This window comes from Zalophus californianus, chromosome 1 (genome assembly GCF_009762305.2).
Source record: "Zalophus californianus isolate mZalCal1 chromosome 1, mZalCal1.pri.v2, whole genome shotgun sequence".
NCBI lineage: Eukaryota > Metazoa > Chordata > Mammalia > Carnivora > Otariidae > Zalophus > Zalophus californianus.
In genome coordinates, this window is record NC_045595.1 from 11,124,692 (window position 1) to 11,150,020 (window position 25,329).

The following is a 25,329-nucleotide window of genomic DNA, read 5'->3' on the forward strand; positions in this document are numbered from 1 at the left end:
TCTTCAGAAAGATCGGGGCAACCTCGATACTGAACGAGTAGTGACCCTGCTTTCCCTTTCCCTGCCAGAATTTCACCCTTATGTTTTAAACTGGTCAATAAAGAGTGAACTTGGAACCCCTAGCCACTCTGCTCATGGACCCCCAATAAAGGCAGGGCCCCCGGTTCTGGGCTTTCTCTCTCTTGTTTTGAATCTCTGACCCTCGGCACTTTCTGCCTCCGTCCTCCAGGCCCTGTGTTAGAGTTCTCTGATGGGTATCGCTGAGGCATGTCTTGCAATCACAATGAGAACCCAAGGGTAGGTGCAGCCACAGCAGAGCCTCTGGTCAGGGAAGCATCTGTGGGAATGTCCACAGGCACAGGGGTGCAGGGGAGTGCCCGGGCTTTCCTAGTCTGAGCATCCCTGTCAGGAGCCTGAGATTTAAACAGAACAAGGTTATAGTCCACATTATCAGGAAGAGGAGTAAAGTTAGAGACGTAAAAATACTGACAGACTCAAGGTGAAAACTGGTTTTGTATTCTCCTCTACGATAACGTCACACAAAGGGCTTAGTGGCCAAATGTGGTATCTTCCATATGAAAAATAAAACTCACGTGTGTTCTTTTAGGAAATCTGGGGAAAATTTACTTGGCATGGTATAAGTCATTTGAAATGAAATTAGTTTGAGGAAATCCAACTTGCCCCAAGTAAGATACAGAAACTTCCAGGCACTTGTGATCCAAGTTTGGGGAAAACATTGGAACACATGAAAATAGACAAAGTGGAATACTGTCCATACATCAGACAGAAGATTAATAAGTGAGTTACTTAAATGTGTGGAGAAATTGAATTCAAACAAATGGAAATTCCAGGAAATAAATATAAGGTGCAGATTCTACTTCCCTAGTCTGATAGAAAGAATAGGAGTTCCTGGTTATAAGGCTGTAAGCCCTGCAATCATGGGCATTTCTTCAGCCCAAGATGATGGACACTTACATCACTGGAACACAAAAGATTCTTTTGAGAGCTCTCTTTATGTCTCTGTTCCTCAGGCTGTAGATGAAGGGGTTCAGCATGGGCGCTACCACCACGTACATCACCGAGGCTACTGCACCTGAGTGGGAGCTCTGGGGGGCAGCAGAGCTAAGGTACACTCCTAGGCTTGTACAATAAAATAAGGAGACAATGGAGAGGTGAGATGCACAGGTGGAAAATACTTTATACTTGCCCTGAGCTGATGAGATCCCAAGTATGGAAGAAACTATCTTAGAGTAAGAGTAAAGGATCCCAGTGAGGGGACCGCCAGCCAGCAGCATAGTTGCAAAATACATCACAATGTCATTAAGAAAGGTGTCCGAACAGGCAAGTCAGACCACCTGATTGATTTCACAGAAAAAGTGGGAGATTTCCACCAATATACAGAAGGACAGCCATGACACCATTAAGCTTTGTAATAAGGAATTCAGGGCACTCATGATCCAGGACGCCAAAACCAGCAGTCCACAGAGCTGGGGGTTCGTGATGACCATTTAGTGCAGGGGGTGAGAGATGGCCACGAATTGGTCATAGGCCATCACAGCCAGGAGAAAGGCATCCAATCCTGCAAAGAGTGGAAATAAGTATATTTGAGTGATGCAGGCTTCACAGGTTATAACTCTGCTCTGAGTCTGATTGTTCCACAGCATCTTGGGGATGGTGGTGGAGGTGAAGCAGATATCTACAAAGGACAGGTTGTCCAGGAAGAAGTACATGGGGGTGTGGAGGTGGGAGTCTGAGCTGACGGCCAGGATGATGAGCAGGTTCCCAAACACAGTGATCAGGTACATGGAGAGGAAAAGCCCAAATAGGACTGGCTGCAATTCTGGTTTCTCTGAAAATCCCAGAAGAAGAAACTCTGAAATTCCTGTATCATTTCTTGGTTCTATGTGGTCGAGGGGACTACCAGGGAACAAAAAATAACATGACTAATTTTTTCAATAATTAACAGTATAAATATCATTGAAAGTATACAATTTCTATTTTACATTCAACTGTGAATATACAGGGGCGCCTGGGTGGCTCAGACGGTTGAGCGTCTGCCTTCAGCTCAGGTCATGATCCCAGAGTCCTGGGATCAAGTCCCGCAACGGGCTCCCTGATGAACAGGGAGCCTGCTTCTTCCTCTCCCTCTGCCTCTCCCCTGCTCATGCTCTCTCTTCTCTCTGTATCTCTGTATCTCAAATGAATAATAATTTTAAAAAAGTGAATATACATAGTTTTTGTATGAAACTTGTCCCCTGTGGGGATGGCCCCCCTCATGCCAGCTCTGAATAGAAATGCAAATCCCACACATGGCCTGTTCACTAAGTACTCCTGTGTTCTATACGTTCAATGAGAAATTCTGTCACATGTTTAAGGAATAAACTTGAGTACTGACTAACCTCCAGGCAAAGACTGTAGGTGTCAAGAAACAAGTCTGCACAGTTCAAGGATGGAGAAGATAAGCAAAGAAAGGATCAGATAGAATATCAGAAGGTGACAAGTGCTATGAAGAAAAAGCCAGTAGAAAGGAAAGAGTGCATGGAGGTGTTATTTTTTTCTGGTTGCTCAGGTACACAGGCACACATTTACACAGAGGCTCCAAGGGGGAAACAGCAGGAAACACAAGGTTATCCAGGGAAATGTGTGCCAAACAGATGGAACAAACATTGCGAAGGCCTTAAGAAAAGACTTGGGGTGGGCACCTGGGTGGCTCAGTTGGTTAAGCGACTGCCTTCGGCTCAGGTCATGATCCTGGAGTCCCGGGATCGAGTCCTGCATCGGGCTCCCTGCTCAGCAGTGAGTCTGCTTCTCCCTCTGACCCTCCCCTCTCTCATGCTCTCTCTATCTCATTCTCTCTCTCAAATAAATAAATAAAATCTTTAAAAAAATAAAATAAAATGAGCTTTTTAAAAAAAAGAAAAGACGGGCTTTTTTTATTAATTTTTAAAACTTGAGTGTGGTCGACACACTATGTTACATTAAATTTGGGTGTACAACACAGTGACTCAACACGTTTAAACACTGCACCGTGTGGAGCTTCCATCTGTCACCACACGATGCTATTATGATATCGCTGACTATATTCCCTAGGCTCTGCCTTTTATTCCTGTGACTCATTCATTTCTTAACTGGAAGCCTGTATCTCCCACTCCCCTTCAGCATTCTGCTTTTTCGTTTGTTCGTTTATTGTTTTAAAAAATCAAGGCTTAAGCTACGAGGAGGCAAGAGAGTGGAAGAGTAGGGGACCTCGTTTCATCTGGTCCCTTGAATTTAGCTAGATAAGTATCAAATCATTCTGAACACCCATGAATTCAACCTAAGATGTGAGAAAAGAATATCTGGAACTCTACGAGCAGAAAAGCGACCACTTTCTGCAAGGTAGGAGGTACGGAGAAGTGAATCTGAGGGGAGATATCAGAAGATAAACAGTGGGGGAAGGGAGCCTCTCTAAGCCAGCTACCAGAAAGTGATACAGCCCTAGAGGGCCAAATCGGAACCCTTAGAAATCTGCTCCAGTGAGAGACGTCCCTGCCTGAAAGGTGCTCAGGTAGAAATGGGCAGAATTCTAAGTGGGACTGTGTGGTCTCAGGATTCCCAGAGTCACAGAATTAGTGGGGGTGCCTGAGCTGGTACAGTTCCCAAGCATTAGAGTGGGGAAACTGGTTACAGTCAGCAAGCCCAGGAGGGGTCTCAGCTGGGTTTGTCATAAACTGTGAGCTGGGGCCAACTGGGAGACTGCTCTCCAACTCCGGACCCTGCAGAGGACTGGCATGTGGGGACCCTCTACCAATCCCAGGGAGGGGTGGGACGGTGATGAACATGGAGGCAAAACTTCTCACCAAGATACTAGTCAATAGGATCCAACAGAACATTAAAAGGATTATTCACCAAGACCAACTGGAATTTATTCCTGGACTGCAAGGGTGGTTCAACATCGGCAAATTATTCACTGCCATACCACATTAATAAAAGAAAGGCCAGGAATCATATGATCCTCTCAACTGATGCAGAAAAAGCATTTGACAAAATACAACATCTTTTCTTGATTAAAACTCTCCAAATGTAGGTTAGAGGTAACATACCTCAATATCATAAAAGCCATCTACGAAAAGACCACAGTGAATATCATTCTCAATGGGGAAAAACTGAGAGCTTTTCCCCTAAAGACAGGAAGACAACAGGGATGCCCACTCTCACCACTATTGTTCACATTACTAGAAGTCCTAGCCCCAGCAATCGAAGAAATAAAAGGTATCTGAACTAGCAAAGAAGTCAAACTCTCACTCTTTGCAGATGACATGATACTTTATGTGGAAAACCCAAAAGACTCCACCCCCAAATTGCGAGAACTCATAAAGCAACTCAGCAACATGGCAGGATACAAAATTAATACACAGAAATCAGTTGCTTTTCTATACACTAAGAATGAAATTGAAGAAAGGGAAATTAAGATATCGATCTCATTTACAATTGCACTAAAAACGATAAGATACCTAGGAATAAACCTAACCTAAGAGGTAAATGATCTATACTGTAGAAAGTACAGAACACTTATGAAAGAAATTGAGAAAGACACAAAGAGATGGAAAAACATTCCATGCTCATGGATTGGAAGAATAAATATTGTTAAAATGGTCATGCTACCCAGAGCAATCTACACATTCAATGCCATCCTTATCAAAATACCATCAACATTTTTCATGGAGCTGGAACAAACAATCCAAAAATTTGTATGGAAAAAGAAAGACCGTGAATCACCAGGGGAATGTTGAAAAAGAAAACCAAACCTGCGGGCATCACGATGCCTGACATCAAGCTCTATTAGAAAGCTGTGATCATCAAGACAGCATGGTACTGGCACAAAAACAGACACATAGGTCAATGGAACAGAAGAGACAGCCCAGAAATGGACCCTCAACTCTATGGTCAACTCATCTTTGACAAAGCAGGAAAGAATGTCCAATGGCAAAAAGACAGTCTCTTCAACAAATGGTGTTGGGAAAATTGGACAGCCACATGCAGAAGAATGAAACTGGACCATTTCCTTATACCACACACAAAAATAAACTCAAAACGGTTGAAAGACCTAAATGTGAGACAAGAGTCCATCAAAATCCTAGAGGAAAACACAGGCAGCCACCTCTTCGACCTCAGCTGCAGCAACTTCTTCCTAGAAACACTGCCAAAGGCTGGGAAGCAAGGGCAAAAATGAACTATTGAGACTTCATCAAGATAGAAATCTTTTGCACAGCCAAAGAAACAGTCAACCAAACCAAAAGACAACTGACAGAATGGGAGAAGATATCTGCAAATGACATATCAGATAAAGGGCTAATATCCCAAATCTATAAAGAACTTCTTAAACTCAACACCCAAAGAACAAATGATCCAATCAAGAAATGGGCAGAAGACATGAACAGACATTTCTCTAAAGAAGACATACAAATGGCAAAGAGACACATAAAAAATGCTCAACATCACTTTTCATCAGGGAAATATAAATCAAAACATGATTGCGATACCACCTTACACCAGTTAGAATGGCTAAAATTAACAAGACAGGGAACAACAAACATTGGCGAGGATATGGAGAAAAGGGAACCCTCTTACACTGTTGGTGGGAATGCAAGCTGGTACAGCCACTCTGGAAAAACAGTATGGAGGTTCCTTAAGAAGTTAAAAGTAGAGCTACCCTATGACCCAGTAATTGCACTACTTGGTATTTATCACAACAATACAAATATAGTGAAATGAAGGGGCACATGCACCCCAATGTTCGTAGCAGCAAAGTCCAGAATAGCCAACCTGTGGAAAGAGCCGTGATGTCCATTCATACCTACCATTTACATCCACGTGGATGGAACTGGAGGGCAATAAGCTAAGTGAAAAAAGTCAACCAGAGAAAGACAATTATCATATGGTTTCACTCATGTGGAATATAAGAAATAGTGCAGAGGATTATAAAGAAAGGGAGGGAAAACTGAATGGGAAGAAGTCAGAGAGGGAGACAAACCATGAGAGACTCTTTAATCTGGGAAACTAACTGAAGGTTTCTGAAGGAGAGCTGGGTGGGGGAATGGAGTAACTGGGTGATGTGCATTAAGGAGGGCACGTGATGTGATGAGCATTGGGTTGTATATGCACCTGATGAATTTGTGAACACTACATCTGAACTACTGATGTACTATATTTTGGCTAATTGAATTTATATAAAAAGAAAAACCAAAAAATTAAAAAATAAAAGATCAAGGAGGCTCAAAAGAAAGCCAGTACGTAGAGGGGAATGATCAAGTGAGAGAGTGATGAGAAGTGGTGGCTGAGAACGTTGAAGAATGGGGTGGCCTCCCTGGTAGTGATGAAACTTCATTACACAAGGAACTCCCTCCTTCACATGGTGTACCTCAAACAGGATCAATTTTGTTTCCATGGAATTATTGCATGGAAATGGTCTCCCTTCTTATTTTCATATATTAGGTAATAATCTGGCACCGGTATTTTAAGGGTCACATATAAGAGCAATGGGTTCCAGAACCCCTGCCTTGAGAAATTCTGATGTTACCCACACAAGGACACATACACACACACACTATGGCCTCCTGGGACCATGGCACTACCAGGATGTTCTCAACCCCAACCACAATAACTAGGCAAACAATACTATGAGGTAAGCTGACAACATCGCATTGTCTTTCCCCTAAAAATGTAAAACTTCATCCAAATTCCAATAGTTAAGTCTCCAATGAGCATGTGATCATGAGTCTCCAATTTAATATGTTCATTTTGTATCCAGTATTTAAAGAAACGTAAAAAAATCATTCCCAAAATTTTGAGGAAGAAATGTGGGGAGAAAGATCTAATAAGCTCAGGGGGCCCGTAGAAATGGTGAGGAGCAGTAAATGTCCTGGTTCTGGCAATATTCCAACCCCAGTTGAAGCACCTTGATGCCCAGACTAATAAAGAAGCAAAGGAAAATTTATCCAAAAGAAAAAAGTAGGGATGTCTTTACGGTTATCAAGACATCTTACTGATTGAACGTTGCACCAGAATAACAAGCAAAGGGAAGACACCCACAATTCACAAAAGGAACTACACACAGTACAACAGAAGTGGGGGATTTTAAAAGATGATTTGCTAAAAGAACTTTTCTAAATGACATAAAATGCAAAACTTCTAATTAGAAACTCAGGTTTTGAATTTTGGATCTACTCATATTTCCTATTTGAACTTGGAGCACAACCAGACTGTTCCAAATGTTAATATCCTCCCCTAACTAGTAGGGCTAGAGATGTCCAACCTCCTCAGGTGGTTGACAGATTTAGTGAATATATGGAAAGAGCTTAACATAGTCCCTCCTGTTGATAACGAGTGCTGATCATTGGTGATGAGATTTGGCTGAGTTTTTTCTCGGATTGCTTCCCCACCTCTGGGTCCCCAATTCCACAGCCTTCTTTCAGCTCCTTGTTGGCTCTCCACCTACCACAGGGTGGCGCCCTCTAGCGAGTATTCACATTTACCCAGAGAGATCTTTCTATATTGCAGTTAAGTTACTGTCCAACTCCGCACCTTAACACCTTCCTGGTGACTCCCTGCTGGAGACTGAACCCCAAATTCTGTAGCTCCAAACACTTGGCTTGCCTCCCCTGACTGACCCTCCAGGTTCCCACTCACACTGTCTTGCCCACATCGATGTCACAAACACTGACCTTGAGTTGTAGCTTCACCTGAAGCCCCAATCTCCAAGGCTCAGAGCCTCCATACACAGCTGCCCTCTGCTTGGAGTCACTCCCTGGTCTGTTTAGGATCATTCACCTCCTCTCCATCTTCACAATCCCATCTCCTCTTTCAGACTCCAAGGACTCATCTCCTTCACTAACCTGTTTTTGTTTTGCTGGGCTTTTGTAACATTCCCTCAAAAAAAAGGACACGTTCTCTTGCAATAATTTAGATGTAGGGGTTATCAGGGTGTAATTTTTATTTAATTCTATGTCCGTTTTCCCGCTAGAATGTGAGCGCATGGGGCATGTTATAAATACCCCTGCCCTTTACCCCCAGACACAGTTTGGATAGGAACAGTAGGAATAAATACATATTGCATAAAGGAATGAGAGAATCTGTGCTCACAGAAGTTGCCAGTGATGAGAGAGAGAACAGAAGTAGGGAGTTACTAGCAACAGGAATGGAGGATGTGGGAGAGGAATATTTTCCATATTCTGAGCTTGGGACCATTTGTGGGTCAGGTTGTGGTTTGTAAGAATAAAATAGAATAGAATAAATAAGGCACAATAGGAAATATTAGAGTGCATCCTACGTAGTCAGGGTGCATAGCAAATCATTTTCGTGTAAGTTCAACAGACCTTTCTTTTTTTTACATATAAATAAATTGACTAGAAATGAATGAGCTCACCCACCAACAAACACAATGGTCTCTTGGCCCTGGGCTCAGCAGGTTAGGCTTCCAGGTGACCTCAGGTAAAAGCTCTCAGCTTTCATTCCCTCTGAACCTTTCCTGAAATACCTGCTGAGCTCTGAGACTCACCGGGATGCGGTCTCTGAGAGGAAGGTCTCCATGTGGGGGTCCGAACTCCTTCCTGGATGTTTCATGGTGGAGACTGAAGCTCTGTTCCCAGACAGGATGGCAAGAAGTAGTGAAGCATGGGTCCCACAGTCAGACTTAGGAATCCAAAAGCAAAAACCATGTCTCCTCCAGCTTGAAACGGTTGAACGTGCTCAGAGCCTACAGCAGAGGAGATATTTATAGCTCCTTATGTTTGCTGTATCTGTTCCCTGTACCTGCTCATTCGACACATTTCCCATTATTACTCCAACCCCTGAGTACATCACCCCATGGGAACTTATCTGGACTGAATGAAATTCTTCCCTGTAGATTCTCGGTTCCCAAGAGACCAGATAAAATTCAGGTGAATCCACTGTTTGTTACTCCTCCCTGAACTCTCCTGGCTTCCAGAACTCTAACATTGAAACTTTCCACAGGCCTGAGTGAATGTTTTTTTCCAAAACTAAGACTGAGGAACCTGCTTTGACCATATTCTTTGGGTCTCCAAAACATTGACTTGTGGTGGGAGCACAACTCCTCATAGCTCCAGAAAATTGTTCTTCCTACTCCAACAAGTAAAAGTCTGTTCCTTTGCTATAAAACCACGGGTACAACAATCCTTGGATTCATAATTCTTTTCACAAATCAATTAGGAACTTTGTATGTTTCATACAGGTTAAAAGTTGATATTTAGTCTTTAACTTTTAAAACATTTGATATTATAAGAAATCTACTTGGACCATTTAAGGTATCATGGGCTGAACTCAGACTCTTATATGAATTCTCTCATTTATTTTGTGCAAAAGCCATTCTATGAGGAACATAAAGTGACGAGCCTTATTCCACATTTGCAGAAATGTACTTGGAAGGGTCGAGTGATCAACCCAGAATTATGATCTGGGTCATTATAATGTACTTTGATTGGAATGCAACCAGATAGGCCAAGGGTTCTCAACCAGGGATGATTTTTGCCTCCAGAGGACACTTGAAATTATCTGGAGAAATTTTTGACTATCATAGTGTGGGAACTGCTACTTTTAGGGTGCCTGAGACAGTCTGCATTTGTATCTAGCTCCCATTCATCTTGGTGTGTAGACACATTTGAGGTCAAGGCTGTGGTCCAGTGTCAGGGTTAGTTGTGTTCTTCTTCTCCCAGAATACCCCATCCACCTCAGGTCTGACTTTTGGTGCTCAAACAAGTTAACAAGTGTCTCTTTTCCCTCGTGACAGAAATTAAACATGTAAAGTCTTTGTTTCCTGTCCATAAAGTGGAGAAATTCCATTTAAGGATTTGGTCAGAGAACTTAGTAATATTTTAGAGCTCACAGAAAATTCCCTGGCACAGAGCGGGTGCTCCATCCACGAAGACAATTGTGACCATTTAAGTTCCACATTTCCTAAGCTCACGATGACACCATAAAAGGTCTGTTAGGATAGGAAGTGAGTCCAGGATTACTCTGCCTCTGGGACAGTTTTCTGGGTGGGTAGGGAATGAAGTGGGTGTCATTGGCAGCATCCTGAAAAACTGGGCACTCATCCCACACTCTCACATTCATTCCTGGGAGAAGTCCCCAAGATTCTGCTGAACATCCAGACTCACAGCAAAGCCATAACATAGGAAGGATGCCTCAGCCAGACATTTGATGTTAATGTAAATGTTGGATATTCATCCTTTCTGATGGCTGAGTAATATTCCATTGTATATATGGACCACATCTTCTTTATCCATTCATCTGTTGAAGGGCATCTCGGCTCTTTCCACAGTTTGGCTATTGTGGACATTGCTGCTATGAACATTGGGGTGCATATGGCCCTTCGTTTCAGTACATCTCTGTCTTTGGGGTAAATACCCAGGAGTGCAATTGCGGGGTCATAGGCTAGCCCTATTGTTTTAAGAAATCCAAACCATTACTGAAGATTACCAAGAAAATATCAGGGTGTAATACCAAGAACATACATCAAGTGTAAATGACTGGTTATAAAGTGGAAAGGGGAACCCAAGATATAATCTGAAGGAAAAGAAAGAAGACAAGGAAGACCCAAGGAGAGAACTGCTTTAAAATGTGTACACCTGGGGAAAAAATAAAAATACTGGATGAAGGAAGCTGGGATCTCTGGGCCTCCATATTGTGGGCCCAGCTACTCAGGAGAGTCCTGTAATGGGCCTGACAATGAGAGGCACCACCCTGCCAAGGAGCCTGCTCAGGCCCCCTTCATGTCCCTGTTCCTCAAACTGTAGATGAAGGGATTCAGCATGGGGGTGAAAATGATGTTGTACATCACCGAGGCCACCAGACTCGTCCTAGTGGATGAAGTTGCTGCAGAACTGAGGTGGACCCCAAGGCCTGTGCCATAGAACAAGGAGACCCACATGTGGAAAAGGCTTTGTACTTGCCCGCAGCTGAGGAAATGCTGGGTATGGAAGAATCAATTTGATAGTAAGAAGAAAGTATTCCATGGAAACGAATCACGGCTAGGTGCCCAATTGCAGAATACACCACTATGTTATTGATGAGGGTGTAAGAACAGGACAGCTTCAGGTCTTTCAGAAGATCACCAAAAAAAAGTGTGGAATTTCCATGTTTGTGCAGAAGGACAGCCTCAAAAGGGTCAAGGTCTCAAGCAGGGAGCCCATGACACTGATTCACCAGGACTCCAAGGTCAGCAGCCCACAGAGCTGGAGGTTCATGATGACCAAGTTGTACAGGGGTTGACCGATGGCCACAAAGTGATCATAGGCTTTAAATTGTCCAGGCATCCAAACACAATAAAAAAAAAAATATCTGGGGTGCCTGGGTGGCTCAGTTGGTTAAGCGACTCCCTTCAGCTTGGGTCATGATCCTGGAGTTCCGGGATCGAGTACCACATCGGGCTCCCTGCTCGGCGGAGAGTCTGTTTCTCCCTCTCACCTACTTCCCTCTCATGCTCTCTGTCTCTCATTCTCTCTCTCAAATAAATAAATAAAATCTTTAAAAACAAAAATCTGGCTGAGGCATCCTTCATATGTTATGGCTTTGCTGTGAGTCTGGATGTTGAGCAGAATCTTAAGGATGGTGGTAGAGGTGAAACAGATGTCTACAAAGGACAGGTTGGAGAGAAAGAAGTACATGGGAGTATGGAGGTGGGAGTCAGAGCTGATGGCAAGGATGATGAGCAAGAAATGACCATGTTGCTCCCTTAAAACAAATCAATTTATTTTCTGATAGTTCTGGAAGTCAGAAGACTGAAATAGGTCCCCCTGAGCTAACATCACTCTGTCTGCAGAGAAGAGTTCATTGTGGAGGTCTGGGGAGAATAGGTTTTCTTGCCTATTTCAGCTTTAGGGCCACCTGTACTCTCTGGTTTATGTCCCTTCCCTTTACCTTCAAAGCCAACAAAATAGCATCTTGAATTCTCTCTCTGACTCCAAGATTTCTGCCTCCCTCTTCCACCACTGCAGGACTCTTGTCATCTATTGAGCCCAGCTGGATAATCAAAATAACTTTATCCTGGGCCAGCTGACTAGCAATGTTAATCCCATTTGCAACCTAAATTCTCCCTTGCCATGACACAAGACATATCCAAAGATTCTGTAGTTTAAGATGTGGAAATATTCGGGGGACATTATTCCGCCGACTAAAGTGTTTTTCTGAGGTATATTTAATGTCAACTCAGGGGCCCTTCTTTGGAGAATCAAACACAATTGATCTCAACTCTGGGGTGAGTACTGAGTCTTTTCTCTCCAAACCACACAGGAAGAGGATCACATGGCTTATTTACTAAAATCACCCTAAAGCTGTAAATGGTAAAGTAAACCATCAGCTAAAGAAATTCAGTATCATCTCAAAGTTAAGGTAAAGTCAAGAAGTTACAATTCTGGAAGGCAGGTAAATTCATAAGAAAGAGGATTAAAAAAAAAAATGGATTCACCTGACTTCTAATCTGGCCTCCCAGGAACCAAGTATCAGCAGGAAAAGTTGCCTTTCTGTCCAGACCAATTGCTCACTGGGAATGCAGTGCTCTGAGGTGGGAGTAACAATGGAAACAGTGCCTAATGAGCAGACACAGAGCTGTAAATATCTCCTCTGCTGCAGAGCTTCAGCATGGGAAACCTTGGACTGGCCACAACATGGTTGTTATTTCTGGGTTCCTAAGTCTGGCTGGGGGACCCATGCCTCTCTGCTTCCTGCTGTCCTGTCTGGGAACAGAGCTGCGGTCTCGAGCATCAACCATCCGGGGAGGAATTCAGACCTCCACATGGAGACTTTCATCTTAGAGCCCCCAACCATTTCAGTCTGAGAGCTCAGCAGGTATTGCAAGAAAGGAGCAGAGAGAATGGAAGCTGAGAACTTTGACCTGAGGTCACCTGAGACTAGGTACACTCATTTATAATTAATTTACATAGTGTGTTAAAGAGAAGTGTCCATAGGACCCAGCAAAACAGGCATCGTTGATGATACATGGTGGGAATGGATGTCCTGTTGAATGAGACAGGGGAAGGAATGGGGGACCTAAAATAGTTCCAGTGGAATTAGAACATATCCGAGGAGTTTTGCAGCTAAGGGGAGCAGGAAATCAGAGTATTTGGCTTGGAGCATGGGTGGTGAACTGTTTAGAATGTGGTGGGTTTTGAACATGTTCTGTATTTATAGAAAGACCCAGACCCTTGCAGGTAACTCTTCCCTTGCAACAGCAGTTCCTGAGATACACATTTCTCAGAACCTTCGCTCACACTGAGTATTCACATGGAAAAGTGTGTTTCATATGCAACAGGGGGTATGCTAACTAGCTTTACTTTGTAATACTTCATGACCAAAAAGTGTGTAAACGATGGAGGCATTTGTGAAACGCAGAGAAAACGCTCCCAAATCTGTTCAATGGTGAAAATAACTCATTTACTCACAGGAAGGAACAGTGCTATAAGCTTCCTACATGTGGTGACCAATGCTGTATCCACCCTAGGAGGATGGGTTCTGCTGTCCCCACTCTCTGAGTGAGGATAGTCCCATTTGGAATGGATTGATTGTCTCTCCCAAGTTCCAACATTGTATATGTGGTAGATGTGATGTTCAAAACCTGGTTTTCTGATTCAAAAATTTGGCACTTAAATTATTTGGAAAAGTCTTTTATTATTTCATCTTTAAAAATCCCCTTCTATTGTCCTACATTGAGTACTACAGTGTGTATTTTCTGTTCTAAATTGCAGGTTTATTCCCTTTGCACATTTTTCTAGAGGGATATTCAATCAGTAAAATGTCTGACATCATAAAAAGCCCACTCTTTTCTTGTTTGAATACATTGTTCTTTTTCTGCTTTGTTAATTTTCTGGGCAGCAAGGGCATGTGGCAGGGGCTGGAAGGCTGCCAGAACCTGGGAAGCTTTCTGCTCATCACAGTCTCTCATGAATCCCCTGAGTTTATTAGATCTGCTTTACCACTCGTGTCCATTTCTTTCCTGCGTTTTATGAACCTCCTTTTTGTTTTTTTAAAGATTGTATTTATTTATTGGACAGAGAGAGACAGAGCGAGAGAGGGAACACAAGCAGGGGGAATGGGAGAGGGAGAAGCAGACTTCCCACCGAGCAGGGAGCCCGATGCGGGGCTCGAACCAAGCACCCTGGGCTCCTGACCTGAGTCAAAGGAAGACGCTTGACGACAGAACCACCCAAGCGCCCCAATAACTGACATTTAAAGAAAAACTTTAAAAAAAGAAAAAAAAGGATTAAATAAATAAATGAATCCCATAAAATTCAACACTTTTATGCTCTTTTTTTTCTTTCCTTGTAGGCAGCACCACCACATGGAAGCAGACAATGACACAGGAATTTCTGAGTTTCTTCTTCTGGGATTATCAGAGGAACCAGAATTACAGCCCATCATATTTGGGCTTTTCCTCTGCATGTACCTAATCATTGTGCTGGGGAACCTGCTCATCATCCTGGCCGTCAGCTCAGACTCCCATCTCCACACCTCCATGTACTTCTTCCTCACCAGCCTGTCCTTTACAGACATCTGCTTCACCTCCACCACCATCCCCAAGATGCTGTGGAACATCCAGACTCAGAGCCAAGTCATCACCTATGCTGGCTGCCTCACACAGATGTACTTTTTCATACTCTTTGGAAGTTGGGACGACTTTCTCCTGACTGTGATGGCCTATGACCGCTTCGTGGCCATCTGTCACCCCCTGCACTACACAGTCATCATGAACCCTCGGCTCTGTGGACTGCTGGTTCTGGTGTCCTGGGTCATCAGTGTTCTCAATTCCTTGTTACAGAGTTTAACGGTGTTGCAGCTGTCCTTCCGTACAAAGGTGGAAATCCCCCATTTTTTCTGTGAACTCAATCAAGTAGTTGGGCAGGCCTGTTCTGACACCTTCCTTAATGATATGGTTATGTATTTCGGGATTGTGCTGCTTGGTGGCGCTCCCCTGGCTGGGATTCTTTATTCCTACTCGAAGATTGTTTCCTCCATACGTAGGATATCCTCAGCTCAGGGCAAGTATAAAGCATTTTCCACCTGTGCATCTCACCTCTCCGTTGTCTCCTTGTTTTATTGTACAATTCTAGGAGTGTACCTTAGCTCTGCTGCTCCCCAGAGCTCCCACTCAAGTGCAGTAGCCTCGGTGATGTACACGGTGGTGACGCCCATGCTGAACCCCTTCATCTACACCCTGAGGAACAGAGACATAAAGAGGGCTCTGAAAAGAATCACTGGGGTTCCAGTGATGTAAATGCCAATGGTCCTGGGGCTGAAGAAGTGCCCATGATTGCAGGGCTCAGAGTCTGAGAGCCTGGAACTGCCATTCTTAGATCAGGCTGTGGAACTAGAACCTGCTCCTTCCACATGTTTCCTGGAATTTTCATTTGCTTAAATAATTCCACTTCTCCTTACATTTAAGTAACTCACTTTACTAAGCTTCAGCTCTGGCTGATATACAGACAGCTTCCCCTTTGTCCATTTGCATACACTCCCAAAATTTTCCCCAACCTTGGTCGCAAATGCCTGGAAATTTCTGTATCTTACATGGGGCAAGTTGGATTTCTTAAAAATAAATTTAGTTCATAGACTTCTACCATGCCAAGTAAATTTTTCCTAGCTTTTCCAGAAGGATAGTGTTGAGTTGTGTTGTCCTTTTGGAAGTGAGTACACTTGGCCACTAAGCCCTTCACCTAATTTTATTGTAGATGAAAATAGAAAAGCCCAGGGTTCACCTAGAGTCTGTATATCTTTTTACATCACTTCCTTCACTCCTCTTCCTGATGATGTGGACTCTAACATTGTTCTGTTGAAGTCTCAGGTTGTGACAGGGATGCTCAGGCTCGGGAAGCCTGGGCACTCCCCTGCACCCCTGTGCTTCTGGACATTCCCACATATGCTTCTCTGACCAGAGCCTCTGCTGGGGCCACACTGGCCCTTGCGTTCTTACTGTGATTGCAAGAGACACCTCAGCAATGCCCATCAGGGAACTGTAACAAAACCAGGTTTATCCTCACAGGTCCTGGCGAGCACCTGGGATCCCAAAGCCATTCAGGGAGGTGTCAGAGAGGGAGAGTGGCATTGAGAGGGAGACAGAGCTCCCCTGAGGGATCTGCCTTTACTAGGGCCCATGGCCAGAGTGGTTAGAGGTTTGTGGGTTCACACTTTATTGGAGATTTTTATATGATTAGAATTTGGGTGTTCAGTGGGAAAATCATGGTCACTCTTGTATCAGTATGGAGGTTACCCAGGGCTTTTTGAAGAGGTACTTCATAGGTGGGGCAGCCTGAGCGCTTATCTGGTAATTGTGTCCCTCACCTAATAGTGTGTTTACTCAACCTGACTACCTTAGAAATGCATGCCTCAGGGATCAAAAGCTTAATGTCAGGTCATTACGTTACAATCAAAATGCTTAATGTCAGGCAGTTACTCTGGAAACATGCTCCTGTGTTTCTGAACTGGTCTCCTGCTTTTATTCTGTGATGCAGCTCCCTGTCCAGGAAGCCTACCATAGCCACTGGCAAACACTGAGTAGCAAACATATACCTCCCAGTGCAGTCTACATGGAAAGACAAATTTGAACAAATAGATTGACCAGGTATATTCTTCGTGTCAGGATAATCACAAATATGATGAAGCAAAATTTCAAAAATTTTATTACTATGCAAAATATTTCTTTTTTATGATTTCCTTTGTTCTACTCACTTTGGGCCTTCTTTTTCTTTAGGAAAGAGTACTTTGAATATAAAATCAGTACCAGGGACTGATTTAGAGCAGGCATACCAAATGTGAATTACCTTAATTTAATTTCCTTTTTCCCATATCCCTAGAGACACTGCTTTCTTCCTAGTTAGGAGTGATACCTTCCATCCCTGTTCATTGTGAATCAGCTACACCAGTGCACTAGATCTTACCCTCAGCTATGGTCCACTAGACTTTTTCCTTCAACTATATCCCTGAAGTATAATTATATGTAATAAACTGCACCTATTTAAACTATATAGCCTCACATTTGTGGTGAGCCCATCATAGCCTAAAGAGTTGGCGGTTGAACCACTATGTTGCACACTGGAAACTAAAGAACTTTGTGTGTCAACTACACTTTGAAAAAATTTTTAAATAAACTATACAGGTTGATGCATAGAGGAGTTGGGCAACATTTAGGAGGACATTCTGAATGATTCTGTTTCTATAAATTCCAAAAAGTGCACAATAAGCTTTAACTACTTTGTTCTGTAAATTATTAAAATTTCATGCCCCTGACCCTCAGTTTTCTTTTTTTTTTTGGAATCTTTTTTTAAATTTTTTATTGTTATGTTAATCTCCTTACATTACATCATTTGTTTTGGATGTAGTGTTCCATGATTCATTGTTAGTGCATAACACCCAGTGCTTCATGCAGAACGGGCCCTCTTTAATATCCATCACCAGGCGAACCAATCCACCCATGCTCCTCCCCTCTAGAACCTTCAGTTTGTTTTTCAGAGTCCATCATCTCTCATGGTTCATCTCCCCCTCCATTTCCCTGCTTCATTCTTCCCCTCCTGCTGTCTTCTTCTTTTTTTTTTTTTTTTTTTTTGGACATGTATTGCATCATTTGTTTCAGAGGTACAGATCAGGGTGATTCAACAGTCTTGCAGAATTCACAGCACTTGCCATAGCACATACCCTCCCGAAATTCTATCACCCAGCCACCCCATCCCTCCCACCCCCCACCACTCCAGCAACACTCAGTTTGTTTCCTGAGATTAAGAATTCCTCATATCGGGGATGGAGCAAGATGGCGGAGGAGTAGGAGACCTAGATTTCCTCTGGTCTCAGGAATTCAGCTGAATAGGGATCAAACCATTCTAATCACCTACGAACTCAACAGGAGATCGAAGAGGAGAGTAGCAACAACTATCTGAACAGAGAAGCGACCACTTTCTGGAAGGTAGGACGTGCGGAGAAGTGAATCCGAGGCGATATTCCGGAGGATAGACGGCGGGGGAGGGGCCTCCGCCGGCCGCTTCTGGCAAGTGATACAGCCGCGGAGCACAAAATCGGAACTGTTATAAGTCGGCTCCGCGGAGGGACGTCGCTCCAGTGGCTAAGCAGGGGGTGGAATCCTGCGGGACAGTATGGTCTCAGGAACCTTGGGGTCACAGGAAGACCAGGGGAGCCTAAGTGCGGCAGAGCTCCCAGGGATTGGAGCGGGGAAGCCGGCTGCAGAGACGGAGTCGAGGTGCGGGCTCTCAGCTTGGGGTTGCCATAAACTGTGATCCGCGGCCCAGGCGGGGCAGTGCTCCTCCAGCAGGGACCCAACAGGCGGCAGATCCGGGGAGACTCCCCTTCCTTCCCTGGGAGGAGTGGCGCGGGAACGTACCGCAGGGATCTGCTGGGTTTGGAGACTCCACACGGGGTCGGGTGCTACAGATAGCAACGCTCGGTCACAGGCCGGTTGAGCACAGAGAGCGGCCGGAGACCGGGGACAAAGGAGTGAATGCTTTTCTCTGTGGGCGCACTGAGGAGTGGGGCCCCGAGTTCTCAGCTCCTCGGGGTGGAGATTGGGAGGCCACCATTTTTGCCCTGGTCCTCCAAAGCTGTACCGAGAGCTTGCAGGGAACAAAAGCTCCTGAGATCAAACCCGAGCAGCTTGCTTAGCCCGGACTCACAAGGGTGGGGCAATTCCGCCCCCGGCAAAGACATTTGGAAACCACAGCAACAGGCCCCTCCCCCAGAAGATCAGCATGAACAGCCAGCAAGCCAAGACCAAGTTTACCGATCAAGGAGAACAGGAGAACTCCAGCGCTAGGGGAATACTGCACATAGAATTCATGGCTTTTTTTTTTACGATGATTCATTAGTTCATCAAAGTTAATTTTTGTTAACTGTTTTTTTTTCTTTTTTCCTTTTTCAACCAACATCTTATCAATCTCTTTTAAAAAAAAAAAACATTTTTTATTTTTCATTTTTAGAGTCATATTTTATCCCTTCATAGTAGTTACCCTTATTTTTGGCATATATATATAAGTTGTTCTCACTTTAAAATTTTGAGATACAGTTTCTTCTAACAGATCAAAATATACCCTAAATCACTAGTGTGTGGCTCTGTTCTAGTTTCTTGCCTGATAACATTCTCTCCTTTTTTCTTTTTTTTTTTAAATCTTCTTTCTTTTTTCAAACAACTTCTTATTTTATCAAGTCCTTTTATAAAATCTTTTATAATTTTCATCTTTTTTTTATTTTTTTATTGTTATGTTAATCACCATATATTACATCATTAGATTTTGGTTATAATTTTCATCTTTACACTCATCTTCTATCCCTTCATTGTATCAACCCTTATTTTGTACATATACATCTTTCTTCCTGTAAAATTTTAGGAGGCACTTCTTTCTAGCAGACCAAAATACGCGCAAAATCTAGTGTGTGGCATTGATCTATGCACTAGCCTGATCATATTTGATCACATTCTGCTTTTTTTATATTGTTCTGTTTTTGTTTTTATCTTTTTTTTTCTTTTTTTTTTTCTCATTCTTTTTTCTTTCTTTCCCTTTCTCTTCCCCTGGTTTCAGGTCTTTTCTGATTTGTATACAGTATATTTGCTGGGGACGTTGTAATCCTGTTAGAATTTTGTTCTCTCATTCATCTATTCTCCTCTGGACAAAATGACAAGATGGAAAAAATCACCCCAGCAAAAAGAACAAGAGGTACTACCGTCAGCCAGGGACTTACTCAATACAGACATTAGTACGATGTCGGACCTAGAGTTCAGAATCATGACTTTAAAGATACTAGCTGGGCTTGAAAAAAGCGTGGAAGTTATTAGAGAAACTCTTTCTGGAGAAATAAAAGAACCAAAATCTAACCAAGTCAAAATCAAAAAGGCTATTGATGAGGTGCAATAAAAAATGGGGCACTAACTGCTAGGATAAATGAGGCAGAAGAGAGAATCAGTGATATAGAAGACCAAATGATGGAAAATAAAGAGGCTGAGAAAAAGAGGGAGAAACAACTACAGGATCATGAGGGCAGAATTCGAGAGATAAGCGATACGATAAGATGAAACAACATTAGAATAATTGGGATCCCAGAAGAAGAAGAAAGAGAGAGAGGGGCAGAAGGTATATTGGAGCAAATAATAGGAGAGAACTTCCCTAATGTGAGGAAGGAAACAGGCATCAAAATCCAGGAGGCACAGAAAACCCCTCTCAAAATCAATAATAAGAGGTCAACACCCGGACATCGAATAGTAAACTTACGAGTCTAAGAGACAAAGAGAAAATCCTGAAAACAGCTCGGGAGAAGAGATATGTAACCTACAATGGTAAAAATATTAGATTGGCAACAGACATATCCACAGAGACCTGGCAGGCCAGAAAGGACTGGCAAGATATCTTCAGAGCACTAAATGAGAAAAATATGCAGCCAAGAATACTATATCCAGCTAGGCTGTCATTGAAAATAGAAGGAGAGATCAAAAGCTTCCAGAACAAACAAAAACTAAAGGAATTTGCAAACACGAAACCAGCCCTCCAACAAATATTGAAAGCGGTCCTCTAAGCAAAGAGAGAGCCTAAAAGCAGCAAAGATCAAAAAGGAACACAGACAACATACAGTAACAGTCACCTAAAGGCAATACAATGGCACTAAATTCATACCTTTCAATAGTTACCCTGAATGTAAATGGGCTCAATGCCCCAATCAAAAGACACAGGCTATCAGATTGGATTAAAAAACAAGACGCATCCATATGCTCTCTGCAAGAGACTCATTTTAGAACCAAAGACACCGCCAGATTGAAAGTGAGGGGGTGGAAAACCATTTACCATGCTAATGGACACCAAAAGAAAGCTGCGGTGGCAATCCTTATATCAGACAAACTAGATTTTAAAACAAAGACTGTAATAAGAGATGAGGAAGGACACTCTATCCTACGTAAAGGGTCTATTCAACAAGAAGATCTAACAATTGTAAATATCTATGCCCCGAACATGGGAGCAGCCAATTTTATGAGGCAATTAATAACAAAAGCAAAGAAACACATTGACAACAATACAAAAATAGTGGGAGACTTTAACACCCCCCTGACTGAAATGGACAGATCATCTAAGCAAAAGATCAACAAGGAAATAAAGACTTTAAATGACACACTGGACCAAATGGACTTCACAGACATATTGAGAATATTCCATCCCAAAGCAACGGAATACACATTCTTCTCTAGTGCCCATGTCACATTCTCCAGAATTGATCACATCCTAGGTCACAGATCAGATCTCAACCGGTACCAAAAGATTGGGAGCATTCCCTGCATATTTTCAGACCACAATGCTTTGAAAATGGAACTCAATCACAAGAGGAAAGTCAGAAAGAACTCAAGTACATGGAGGCTAAAGAGCATCCTACTAAAGAATGAATGGGTCAAACAGGAAATTAAAGAAGAATTTAAAAAATTCATGGAAACCAATGAAAATGGAAACACAACTGTCCAAAATCTTTGGGGTACAGCAAAGGCAGTCCTGAGAGGAAAGTGTATAGCAATACAAGCCTTTCTCAAGAAACAAGAAAGCTCTCAAATACACAACCTAACCCTACACCTAAAGGAGCTGGAGAAAGAAGAGCAAATAAAGCCTAAACCATGCAGGAGAAGAGAAATCATAAAGATCAGAGCAGAAATCAATGAAATAGAAACCAAAAGAACCGTAGAACAGATCAACGAAACTAGGAGCTTGTTCTTTGAAAGAATTAACAAGATTCATAAACCTCTGACCAGACTGCTCAAAAAGAAAAGAGAAATCACCCAAATCAACAAAATCATGAATGAAAGAGGAGAGATCACAAGCAACACCAAAGAAATACAAACAATTATAAGAACATATTATGAGCAACTCTATGCCAGCAAATTAGATAACCTGGAAGAAATGGGTGCATTCCTAGAGATGTATCAACTACCAAAACTGAACCAGGAAGAAATAGAAAACCTGAACAGACCTATAACCACTAAGGAAAGTGAAGCAGTGATCAAAAATCTCCCAAGAAACAAAGGCCCAGGGCCAGATGGCTTCCCAGGGGAATTCTATCAGACATTTGAAGAAGAATTAATACCTATTCTCCTGAAACTGTTCCAAAAACTAGAAATGGAAGGAAAACTTCCAAACTCATTTTATGAGGCCGCCATTACCTTGATCCCAAAACCAGACAAAGACCCCATCAAAAAGAAGAATTACAGACCAATATCCTTGATGAACATGGATGCAAAAATTCTCAACAAAATACTAGCCAATAGGATCCAACAGTACATTAAAAGGATTATTCACCACGACCAAGTGGGATTTATTCCTGGGCTGCAAGGCTGGTTCAACATCCGCAAATCAATCAAAGTGATACAATACATTAACAAAAGAAAGAACAAGAATCATATGATCCTCTCAATAGATGCAGAAAAAGCATTTGACAAAGTACAGCATCCTTTCTTGATCAAAACTCTTCAGCGTATAGGGATAGAGGGTACATACCTCAATATCATAAAAGCCATCTACGAAAAACCTACAGCGACTATCATTCTCAATGGGGAAAAGCTGAGAGCTTTTCCCCTAAGGTCAGGAACGCGGCAGGGATGTCCACTCTCACCACTGCTATTCAATATAGTATTAGAAGTCCTAGCCACAGCAATGAGACAACAAAAAGAAATCAAAGGCATCCAAATCGGCAGAGAGGAAGTCAAACTCTCACTCTTTGCAGATGATATGATAGTGTATGTGGAAACCCCAAAAGACTCCACCCCAAAACTGCTAGAACTCCTACAGGAATTCATGCAAGTAGCAGGCTATAAAATCAATACACAGAAATCAGTGGCATTCCTATACACCAACAACCAGACAGAAGAGAGACAAATCAAGGTGTCGATCCCATTCACTTTTGCACCCAAAACAATAAGATACCTAGGAATAAATTTAACCAAACAGGCAAAGGATCTGTACTCAGAAAACTATAAAATACTCAGGAAAGAAATTGAAAAAGACACAAAGAAATGGAAAAACGTTCCATTCTCATGGATTGGGAGAACCAACATTGTGAAGATGTCAATGCTACCTAGAGCAATCTACACATTCAATGCAATCCCCATCAAAACACCATCCACTTTTTTCAAAGAAATGGAACAAATAATCCTAAAATTTGTATGGAACCAGAAAGACCCCAAATAGCCAGAGGAATATTGAAAAAGAAAAGCAAAGCTGGCGGCATCACAATTCCGGACTTCCGGCTCTATTACAAAGCTGTCATCATCAAGACAGTATGGTACTGGCACAAAAACAGACACATAGATCAATGGAACAGAATAGAGAACCCAGAAATTGTCCCTTAACTCTATGGTCAACTTATCTTTGACAAAGCAGGAAAGAATGTCCAATGGAAAAAAGACAGTCTCTTCAACAAATGGTGTTGGGAAAATTGGACAGCCACATGCAGAAGAATGAAACTGGATCATTTCCTTACACCACACACAAAAATAGACTCCAAATGGTTGAAAGACCTAAACGTGAGACAGAAGTCCATCCAAATCCTAAAGGAGAACACAGGTAGCAACCTCTACGACCTCAACCGCAGCAACTACTTCCTAGAAACATCACCAAAGGCACGGGAAAACAGAGCAAAAATGAACTATTGCGATTTCATCAAGATAAAAAGCTTTTGCACAACAAAAGAAACAGTCCACAAAATCAAAAGACAACCGACAGATGGGAGAAAATATTTGCAAATGACATATCAGATAAAGGGGTAGTATCCAAAATCTATAAAGAACTTATCCAACTCAACACCCAAAGAACAAATAATCCGATCAAGAAATGGGCAGAAAACATGAACAGACATTTTTCCAAAGAAGACATCCAAATGGCCAACAGGCACATGAAAAAGTGCTCAACATTGCTCAGCATCAGGGAAATCCAAATCAAAACCTCAATGAGAAACCAACTCACACCAGTCAGAATGGCTAAAATTAACAAGTCAGGGAACAACAGATGTTGGCAGGGATGTGGAGAAAGGGGAACCCTCCTACACTGTTGGTGGGAATGCAAGCTGGTGCAACCCCTCTGGAAAACAGTATGGAGGTTCCTCAAACAGTTGAAATTAGAGCTACCGTTCGATCCAGCAATTGCACTACTGGGTATTTACCCCAAAGATACAAATGTAGGGACCCGAAGGGGTACGTGCACGCCAATGTTTATAGCAGCAATGTCCACAATAGCCAAACTGTGGAAAGAGCCAAGATGTCCATCGACAGATGAATGGATAAAGAAGAAGTGGTATATATACACAATGGAATATTATGCAGCCATCAAAAGAAATGAGATCATCCCATTTTCAACGACATGGATGGAATTGGAGGGTGTTATGCTTAGTGAAATATGTCAATCAGAGAAAGACATGTATCCTATAACCTCACTGATATGAGGAATTCTTAATCTCAGGAACAAACTGAGGTTTGCTGGAGTGGTCGGGGTGGGAGGGATGGGGTGGCTGGGTGATAGACGTTGGGGATGGCATGTGCTACGGTGAGCACTGTGAATTGTGCAAGACTGTTGAATCACAGATCTGTACTTCTGAAACAAATAATGAAACATATTTTAAGAAAAAAAAAAGAAGATAGCAGGAGAGGAAGAATGAAGGGGAGTAAGTCAGAGGGGGAGACGAACCAGGAGAGATGATGGACTCTGAAAAACAAACTGAGGGTTCTAGAGGGGAGGAGGGTAGGGGGATTGGTTAGCCTAGTGATGGGTATTAAAGAGGGCACATTCTGTATGGAGCACTGCATGTTATGAACAATGAATCGTGGAACACTACAACAAAACAAATGATGTAATATATGGTGATTAACATAACAATAAAAAATTAAAAAAAAAAGAATTCCTCATATCAGTGAGGACATATGATACATGTATTTCTCTGATTGACTTATTTAACTCAGCATAAAACCCTCCAGTTCCAACCATGTCGTTGTAAATGGCAAGATCTCATTCCTTTTGATGGCTGCATAATATTCCACGGTGTATATATACCCCCTCTTCTTTATCCATTCATCTGTTGATGGACATCTTGGCTCTTTCCCCAATATGGCTATTGTGGACATTGCTGCTATAAACATTGGCGTGCACGTACCCATTCGGATCCCTACATTTGTATCTTTCTGTTAAATACCCAGTAGTGCAATTGCTGGATCGTATGGTAGCTCTATTTTCAACTGTTGAGGAACCTCCACACTGTCTTCCAGAGTGTTTGCACCAGCTTGCATTCCCACCAACATTGTAGGAGGGTTCCCCTTTCTCCACATCC

At 42.6% G+C, this 25,329-nt stretch overlaps 1 protein-coding gene and 2 pseudogenes across 1 annotated transcript; 1 reads left to right on the forward strand and 2 right to left on the reverse strand.

Annotated features, from left to right (window-relative positions):
- Positions 1–971: 971 nt before the first annotated feature.
- On the reverse strand, positions 972–5,917 carry LOC118356003 (annotated as a pseudogene).
- Positions 5,918–10,756: 4,839 nt separating this feature from the next.
- Positions 10,757–11,663, reverse strand: LOC118356804 (annotated as a pseudogene).
- A 2,669-nt stretch (positions 11,664–14,332) lies between these two features.
- Positions 14,333–15,265, forward strand: LOC113912172 (olfactory receptor 7A17-like). Its single transcript, XM_027575108.2, has one exon. It carries the CDS (start codon positions 14,333–14,335, stop codon positions 15,263–15,265), a length of 933 nt encoding a protein of 310 aa, XP_027430909.2.
- The last annotated feature ends 10,064 nt before the right edge of the window (positions 15,266–25,329 follow it).